The 8,485-nt window shown below is 63.8% G+C and overlaps 2 protein-coding genes across 2 annotated transcripts; both read left to right on the top strand.

Annotated features, from left to right (window-relative positions):
- Positions 1-310: 310 nt before the first annotated feature.
- LOC148053027 (avidin-like) lies at positions 311-1,884 on the top strand. Its single transcript, XM_087777643.1, has 4 exons — positions 311-451; positions 583-793; positions 1,336-1,456; positions 1,729-1,884. Exons 1-4 carry the CDS (start codon positions 380-382, stop codon positions 1,772-1,774), a joined length of 450 nt encoding a protein of 149 aa, XP_087633769.1. The 5' UTR covers positions 311-379; the 3' UTR covers positions 1,775-1,884.
- Positions 1,885-2,210: 326 nt separating this feature from the next.
- LOC148053026 (avidin-like) lies at positions 2,211-4,285 on the top strand. Its single transcript, XM_087777637.1, has 4 exons — positions 2,211-2,347; positions 3,153-3,363; positions 3,824-3,944; positions 4,014-4,285. The coding sequence occupies exons 1-4, from the start codon at positions 2,276-2,278 to the stop codon at positions 4,045-4,047; spliced, it is 438 nt and encodes a 145-aa protein (XP_087633763.1). The 5' UTR covers positions 2,211-2,275; the 3' UTR covers positions 4,048-4,285.
- The last annotated feature ends 4,200 nt before the right edge of the window (positions 4,286-8,485 follow it).

The raw sequence follows: 8,485 nt of genomic DNA, 5'->3' as shown, positions 1-8,485 counted from the left end.
GGAGAAGCAGGGTGAGGCCGTGTGCTGTGGCTGATCCTGGGGCGCATTGGGTGGCAGAAGAGACAACAGCCCCCGAGAGGGGTTTTCCCTGGCTAAGCATCCATCCTGGCAGTCACTGACCTGCAGGGGCCAGGGCCTCCCCCTGAGGTGCCAGGGAGGAGTGAGCAAAGAGGGACGGTTTCAGCAGGCTCTTCTGGCAATATCTGCCTCTCTAACGGCCGGGAACTGCAAATTGGGAAACACCCCGATTGCACAATGCTCTGGCCAGAGCTGCCACCTGCAGCCCTGGCAGCAATAAAAAGGCGGGAGAGCAGGCACATTGGCAGAGCCCTGCAAGGAGCACATCCCCGGGTACGCCAGCTGTCTGCCCGCTGCAGAGATGGTGCAAGTGACTCCCTTGCTCCTGATGCTCAGCCTGGCCCTGGTGACTCCCAGTCTCTCCTCAAGACAGGTAACGGCAGGGCTGGGGTGCACGGGGCAGGGTGGGCAGGAGGGCTGCGGCTCCGGCGGGTGCCCGCTCCTGCCTCCCTGCCCGCACCCGGGCTGTGCTGTGGCACCAACGCCGAGTCCCCTCCGCTCCAGTGCGTGCTGACCGGGAAGTGGACCAACGACCTGGGCTCCAGCATGACCATCGGGGCCGTGAATGGAAAAGGCGAGTTCACTGGCTCCTACCATACAGCTGTGACAGCCACCACAAACGAGCCCACGGTGTCACCACTGCAGGGGTCCCAGCACCGTACGAACCAGAAGGGCCAGCCCACCTTCGGCTTCACTGTCAACTGGAACTTTTCAGGTGCTTCTCCTTTCCCAGCCTCCTTGCAGCGTCCCCAGACCTCCCCTGCCCTCCCTGGGATGTCTCTGATGCTTTTCTGCCCTCCCTGCAGCATCCTTGATGATCCCCTGCCTTCCTCTGTGGTGTCCCCAATGCTTCCCCATCTCTGCAGTGTCCCCAGAGCTCCCCTGCCCTCCCTGTGGTGTCCTTGATGGTCCCCTCTCCTCCCCTGCAGTGTTCTTGATGGTCCCCTGCCTTCCCCTGCAGTGTCCCCAGTGCTGTCCCGTCCCCTGTGGTGCCCCTCATGCTCCCCCGCCCTTGACCCCAGGGCTCCTTGGCTGGTGTCATCTCCCAGTCCCAGCGCGCAGAGGGTGCGCTGGGGGCTGAAGCCCGCCACTGTCTGCCCATCTCCACACGAGACCCCCAGCCCTCTGACCCCCTCCTGCCTGCTTTCCCCATCACCGCTGTCCCCAAGGGCAGGGACAGCCTGGGTCTACTGTCCCCTGTGCTGGGGCAGGCTGCAGGGCCACATCTCGGCACTGACCCCCTCCCCGTCCCCTCAGACTCCATCACCGTCTTCACGGGCCAGTGCTTTGTGGACAAGAATGGAAAGGAGGTTTTGAAGACCATGTGGCTCCTGCGCTCACGTGTGGAGAACATGAAGGACGACTGGAAAGCCACCAGGTGAGCCCCCTGTCCCTGCCCCAGGCAGGTCCCCTGCGCATCCCTGGGGGGTCGGGGCTCTCCCACCCCGCAGTGCTCAGCGCCCGTCGGAGCTGCTGCCAGCGTGGGGGTGACGGGGGATGGGGTACTTGTGCACGGCCTCCCTGGGGGTCCTGCCACGGTGTAAATGCTGCTGGCGGGTGGGAGGGGGCGTTCAGCACGGGGAGGGTGCATTTGCCCTGTGCAAGGCTGCATGTCCCACCCTTATGTCTCCTCCCGCTCTGTCCCTGCAGGGTCGGCACCAACGTCTTCGTCCGCCTGCAGCCGCAGAAGGAGTGAGGGCGGCAGCGCGGGGTGTTCCCTGGCCGGCAGCGGTGCCGGAGATGCAGACCCCCCTCCTCCTGCCCCACCACCTGCTTCTCCCAATAAAGCTTTGCTGTAAACAACCACCTGGCTCCTGTTGTGTCGTGGCTCAGTGCCCACATTCCCCCGTCCCCGCCACGGCATCCCATGGCCTCTCCTGTCACCGTTCCCAATGCCCGGTGTGTGTCCCCTGCCGTGAATCCCCCCTTAGCCCGACCTCCTCTGTCGCAGCCCCCACTGCCCCGCCGTGCTCCCTCGGGATCCCTGCCTCGCCTGAGGGAGCAGGACCCCGCTCAGTCCGACACGGTGGCTGGTGGCCCGTCTCCCACCAGGGTGGCCTTTGGCAGGAGGCCCTGTGTGGGCGGCCGCTGCCCAGCCGCAGCTCCCTCCACTAGAAAAGGGGCCGAGCGGGTGCAGGGCAGCAGCACAGGCAGAGCCCGGGCACCACGCACGGCCGCCCCTGCCGCCGCTGCTGCCATGGGGAGCCTCAGCTGCTGCCTCCTGCTCGCCCTGGCCCTGCTCGGCCCCCGCGCCACTGCTGCCAGGAAGGTAAGGGCAGCCTGGGGGCAGCTCCCGGCCGGGGGCTGCCCGCTCCTGCTCTGCCATGCCGTGACATGCCGTGCTGTCCTTAGGGTGCAGGGTGACTGGCCGAGGGGCTGCACACCCTGGCTCTGCCGTGCCGTGCCATGCCGTGCCATCCCTGGGGTGCAGCGTGAACCGCCAAGGGGCTGCCTGCTCTTGCTGTGCCATCTGGTGCCCTGATGTGCCATGCTGCGCTGTGCCTCCCTGTGCTTTGGCACAGTGTGTCATGCCATGCTGTGCTGGGCTGTGCCGTGCTATGCTGTGCCGTGCCATGCTATGCTGTGCCGTGCTGTGCTGTGCAGTGCTGTGCTGTGCCACCCCTGGAGCCCAGTGTGCACGGCTGAGTGTGTTGCACGCTTCCACTCCGCCGTGCCATGCTGTGCTGTGCCATCGCAGCACACAGCGTTTGTGTCCTCGGGGCTGCCTGCTCTCGCTGTGCTCTGCTGTGCCGTGCCATGCCAGGCTGTGCCATCCCAGGGTGCAGTGTGCACGACCGAGGGGGCTGCCAGCTCTGGCTGTGCTGTCCCCAGGGGGAGTGTTGGTCACCTCCCCCTGCTATAGGGGGTACCCGGCACCCCCAGCTCTGCACTGCCCTGCCACAGGAGGCAGAGGTGCTGGCCCGGGTTGTGCCCGTGCCACCGGTCCCAGCTGCCGTGCAGAGGGGCCGTGCCAGCCCCAGATACACGGGGCACATGTCCCACTGCCCGGGCAAGCTGGAGGGGGGCCATGGCTCGGCACTGCCCAAGGCACCGGCACAACCCCCGGTCCCCAGTGCAACCTGCAGGGCCTGTGGAGGAACGAGCTGGGCTCCAACATGACCCTCTCAGCCCTGGGCACGGCTGGGACCTTCTCGGGCTCCTATCACACTGCCGTGACGGCCACCAACAAGCAGATCCTGGTGTCACCTCTGCAAGGGGCCCAGCAGCACCCCGGTGACAAGGGGCACCCCACCTTCGGCTTCACCGTGCAGTGGCAGTTCGCAGGTACAGCAGCACCCGGCACAGCATCCCAGGGCAGCCATGGATCCCCTGCCCGTGACGGGAGCAGGGTGCCCCCCGGCTGGTCCCACATACCCGCCGTGGCACCCAGAGAAACCCTGGCTGTGGTCACAGACCAGCCATGCACATCGCTCCTGACATGGGACAGGGCGGGGGGAGGGCTGTCTGTCCAGGGTGGAAGGCAGGGATGTCTGTCTGTCTGTCTATCTGTCCGAGGGACACAGCAGGTATGGTGCCCATCTCTCTGTCCAGGCAAGGTGGAAGCCACCCATCTGGGCAATGAGGCAGGGAGGTCCATCTGTCTGTCCAGGGCATGTGGGGGGGGGGTGTGTCTGTCTGTCTGTCTGTCTGTCTGTCTGTCTGTCTGCCAGGATCAGGTGCCCGAGGTTGCCCAGTCTGGAGGTGCAGGCTCTGAGCCCCTTCTGCCCCACTTGAACCCCACCAGACTCCACCACCGCCTTTGTGGGCCAGTGCTTCGTGGACCGCCGTGGGAAGGAGATGCTGGAGACCGTGTGGCTCCTGCGGGAAGAGGTCCCATCCCACAGGGATGCCTGGAAAGCCACCAGGTGAGTGCTGACCCTGCCCTCCTGCCCCACAGCCCTGCCTGCCCTGCTGCTGACACAGCTTCCCCGCAGGGTCGGCACCTCCGTCTTCACCCGCGTCAAGTGATGGGGATGGGGACGGGAGCTGCCTGCACCCTGCCTGCATGACCGAGGCTCTCTGCTGCCCTGCTCCCGAGCTGCGCTCCCGCCTGCTCCCAGCATCCTGGCTGGGAAACACACCCTCACCCTGCCCTGCTTCCTCCCAGTGCCTCCCAGCGCCTCCCAGCAGCCTACTGGTGGGCTCCCCCTTCCCAGAGCTTGCTGCCGCCACACCTGGAGCTGAATAAACCTTGCTCTGCCTGGCAGAGAGCCGTGCCCCGTCTGTCCCTGGGGTGCAAGAAGCCACTCTGTGGCCGTGGGCAGGGCAAGGTGGGGGGCGGGCGGTGTCTCGGGGAGGGCAGGGTGGTGTTTTGGGGGATGGGGAGGGACGGGGCTGGGGGACAAGGGGAGGACAGCAGCTGGGTAATCCCGCTTCCCAGGCATGGCTTCGGGCCTCGGCAGGTGCCTTCTTGACCGTGCGCCCATTCGGGGCCCCCGCAGGGGCTCTGCGGTGGGTGGCCCCAGGCAGCATCCCTGGCGTGGAGCAGCGGGACACCACACAGCCAGGGGTCGGGGTGAAGGCTGCGTGCAGGCAAGCCAGCACACTTGCCTGGCCTCATCCTGCATCTCTGCACCCCAGGCACCAGCGGGGAGAAGCTGTGCAGGCAGGGGGAGGCATGAAGGGCTTGAAGGAGGGTGCTGCCTGGGGCTGCAGGGCTGCTGGGGGAAGAGGCTGTTGGATGGGGCAGGGACTTTGGGGCAGCGAGCACACAGCAGCCTGGGAAAGTGTCAGGGCCTGTCCACCATCCTCTTGCTCTTCCGGTGTGCCCGCACTTCCCCAGCCTTCCTCAGCCTCTGCTCCGCTCCCTCCTCCCCTGCTGGGCTCTGGGGCTGCTCTCAGCCCCCACGGCTCCTGGAGAGGTCACGGAGCAGAGCCTATCCTGGGCATGCCTGTACCAGCCGAGCCCAACGGGCTGACACGCCCGGTGGTTCAGCTTTCAACGGGAAGCCACCCCTGCATCCTCATCCTCAACCCTGCACCCTCATCCTCACCCCTGCCTTCCACACGCAGCCCCGCAGTTCAGCCCCGCTGCACACTGCCATCCTTAGCACTGCCCTGACTACCCCGTGCTCTTTCTCACCCTCCCCAAACTCCCGCTGTGGCTGTCACCAGCAGCACGAGTGGGTCCCCAAACACTTCTCCAAACAGGCTGTAAGGTTAAAACCTTGGGACGCCCGCGGGAGTGGGAGGATGAGGCTGGGAGCCCTGGTGGGGGAAGGGGACGTGGGGCCATCGAGAGCCGTATGGGACCCCCGGGGAGCAAGACTTCCTTTCTGTCCTTTCATCACCCCCACGGCTGCAAATTCCCTGCCTCTTGGGGTCTCCTAAGAAGGCAGCCCACGCGACAGGAGACGATGGAAGCCTCCTGCCTGCTGAACAGGGGAAGGGAAACAGAAAGCAAAACCATAAGGTCTGCAGAAAGCCGGCACCGACAGTGTCACCGCCACCGCCCCCCACGCCACGCTGCCAGCTGTCCCAACCGTTCCCCATCCTGGCCCTGCTTCCCATCCGGCCCCGTCCCTGTTCCTTCAGGGGCTGTCCTGCTTCCCCACTCCGACAGCCCACCCTGGCCCGATCCTGCCCCGACCTTCACTGGCCTTTTGCTCTCGCCTGCTCCGTGCGAGCAGGGCTGCCCTGGGGTTTTCCTCTTGCTGTTGGGACAGGTTCGCTTCCTTCGTCTGTCAAATCCCTGGACCCACTGCAGATCACCCGCCCTCCCCGCACACATTCCCTCGCCCTGCCCTCGTGACTCCCTGTCCCTCTGTCCGTGCCCTGTAGTAACCTGGGGATGGTTTGGGGCGCAGGGGCTCCTGCAGGGCAGGGGTGAAGCCCAGGCACAGCCCTCAGCCAGGAGGCACTGGGACCCAGGCCAGGGACCCGCAGGCTGGGATGTGTCAGCGGATAGCTCCGGGCAGCCCTGCCTACATCCCCATCCCTGTCCCCATCCCCACCCCTGTCCCCATCCCAGTCTGAGGCAGGGGGCGATGCTCCGGGTGTCGTCCTTGTCCCCTAGGAGGGATGTGCATGGGGATGCCTTCCCTTCCCTGCTGTAGGGGGCATGCATGTGGGGACCCCCCGGCAGGGGATTTGGTGCAGGGATAACCTAGGGGCCCTGCCCCAAGGGGTGGCTTGCCCCTGCCCGGCGAGGTGCGGTGTGGGAGAGGACAGGCAGCGCTTGCAGCCGGAGCCTTGCAGGAGGGATGCTGCAGGGCACCGGCTGTGCCGCCTGCTTGGCTGTGCAGGAGCCCACCATGAACCCAAAGGCTCTGCCCATCCCAGTGGGCTCTCCACTCGTGCCACACATCGGTGCTGAGCACAGCACACATCCCCAACACGCACAGGCAGACGTGTCCTGGGGTCACACAGCTCACCTGGTGGGGCTGGAGCGGGGGTCCTTCCTGTATTCCTACCTCTCTGGGGCTCCTGCCTTTAGCTTTTCCTCTTCACCGCTCCCCTTCTGCTTGGCTTGCCCCAGCTTTTGGCCCTCCTGACATGGCTGAGGTGGCAGTGACTTTACAAAATCATGTCTCTTAAAAATGAGCGCCTGAGCACACGCGGGGCTCTGGAGGCACCCTGCTGTGCGGCTGCCAGGGGGTCAGCCCGCGGGGCAGGGGTCCGGGCAGTGTGCAGGCAGCCCCCAGGGACACCTCTGCTTGTCCCCCAGCACTGCGACCTGGCCGGCTGGTGGGAGAATGAGCTGGGCTCCAGGACGCACGGGTCTGCAGTCGACAGCCAGGGCAACTTCTCCGGCGAGTACCACACCGCTGTGTTGAGCGCCCAGAAAGCCATCGAGCCGGCCGCCCACATTGGCTCCCAGCACTCGGATGAGGATGGGCAGTGCACCTTCGGCTTCATCATCAACTGGAAGAAGTTTTCCCACCCAGCGACTGGAAAGCCACCGGCTGAGCCACGGGACCCCCTCCTGGGACTCCTGCCTCTCCGCCGGCTGGGCACTGATGGACTTCTGCTTCCCCGCAGGACCGGCCACAACGTCTTCACTCGGATGGGCTCAGAGGAGGAGGGAGAACCCTCTCACTTCAGCTGGGCTTGGGAGACCCCTCAGCAGCATCAGTGTGTACCAGCATCGGGGTTGTTAGCAGCTCTGGGGGAAGGTATCCCCCCAAACCAAATAAAATTAATTTTTTTTTCCTTTAAACCCAACCTTGTGCAGTCTGTGGATATGTCCTGGGGCAGCTAGGCTAAAGCACGGCCGTAGGTGTGGGGTGAAGCTCTCACCCTGTGTAAGAGACCAAAGTGTTAAGAACAATTGTCTCAAAGCTTGCTTGTGTGTGTTTATCTGGTCAGACCGGACAGTAGACCACTCTTTTGTCTGATAAGACCCGAGGGCAGACCACTCTTTGGCTTATCAAGTACCACCATCTGGCAAGGCAACTTGTGCAAACTTGCTGAAGCAGCAGGCCATTCTTTGGCTTACCAGGTACCACCAGGAATAGGACACCAACTGGTATCCGGGTCAGGCCGCTTGCCCCACCAGTTGATGGGCATGTGTTGGGTCCAGGATGTTGCCCTGGGTAACCAAACGGAAACGAGAGGGCAAACTCCCTCTCCAACACCAGCTAAAAGACGGCACAACAAAACCTGAGTGTGGCCATCCACCACCGAAAAACTGAAGACTGAGGACCAACGGGACGCCGCTGGATCCACGGTGGTGACTATCCTTTGCTTATCTCTCTGAATGCTTGCTTAATTTCCTCCTAGTATTTCCTGCCTTTCCTATCGCTTTACTCTTTTATATTTACCCAATAAAATGTCTGATTGGCGGCATATGACCTCGTTTGTGTCTTAATTTCACCCTTGGGATCATTACAAACCTTCCCCGAGCCTTACAATCAGACCGGGACTTAACACCCTGTGATTCCAGGAAGAGACCGTCTGCAAGAAAGCCCCTTTTCCAGCCCAAATGGGATGGTGTGTCCCCAAAGTGACCCTCTCACACCAAGCACAGGCTAGCACTGGCTCTTCCCTGCTCAATGCCAGGTGAAGATGATGGGAGGGGAAGCTGGGGGGCCCTTCTGCACCCCAAAAACCTGGCTGGGAGTCCCCCTGGCTCCAAGGCAGCCCTCAGGCAGGCCGGCACGGGGGCTTGGCTGTGTCCGCAAACCTGGTGAGCAGCGAGGGCTGCTCGTACCGGCAGCACAGCGCCAGTAGCTGCAGCACATCCAGCCCCAAAGCTCCTCCTAGGAACACGTGTGTGATTTACTGGAAAATGGACATCCAGCAGCAAATCCAGCCCCAAACTCCTTGCCTGCCAGACTTTGTGACTTACTGTAATGGGCAGTGCCAGTGCTGCCTCAGTCACCCCTCCCAGCCAAAAGGAATGATTTCCAGGAAACTCAGCTCCAGGTCTGAATCTGAAATTTGGTCTTCGAGCTGTCCAGTCCCA

Source organism: Nipponia nippon, unplaced genomic scaffold (genome assembly GCF_047370975.1).
Source record: "Nipponia nippon isolate SJK-2023a ecotype South Korea unplaced genomic scaffold, ASM4737097v1 scaffold_40, whole genome shotgun sequence".
NCBI classification, from domain to species: Eukaryota; Metazoa; Chordata; class Aves; order Pelecaniformes; family Threskiornithidae; genus Nipponia; species Nipponia nippon.
This window is presented reverse-complemented; position numbering and strand designations above follow the sequence as displayed.

Excerpts from the sequence above, each read along its gene's own strand:
- LOC148053027 (XM_087777643.1), top strand. The coding sequence starts at position 380 with ATGGTGCAAGTGACTCCCTTGCTCCTGATGCTCAGCCTGGCCCTGGTG. Across the intron at positions 452-582 it reads CCAGTCTCTCCTCAAGACAG|TGCGTGCTGACCGGGAAGTG; the intron begins GTAACGGCAGGG and ends CCTCCGCTCCAG. Across the intron at positions 1,457-1,728 it reads GACGACTGGAAAGCCACCAG|GGTCGGCACCAACGTCTTCG; the intron begins GTGAGCCCCCTG and ends CTGTCCCTGCAG.
- LOC148053026 (XM_087777637.1), top strand. The coding sequence starts at position 2,276 with ATGGGGAGCCTCAGCTGCTGCCTCCTGCTCGCCCTGGCCCTGCTCGGC. Across the intron at positions 2,348-3,152 it reads GCGCCACTGCTGCCAGGAAG|TGCAACCTGCAGGGCCTGTG; the intron begins GTAAGGGCAGCC and ends CCCGGTCCCCAG. Across the intron at positions 3,364-3,823 it reads CGTGCAGTGGCAGTTCGCAG|ACTCCACCACCGCCTTTGTG; the intron begins GTACAGCAGCAC and ends GAACCCCACCAG.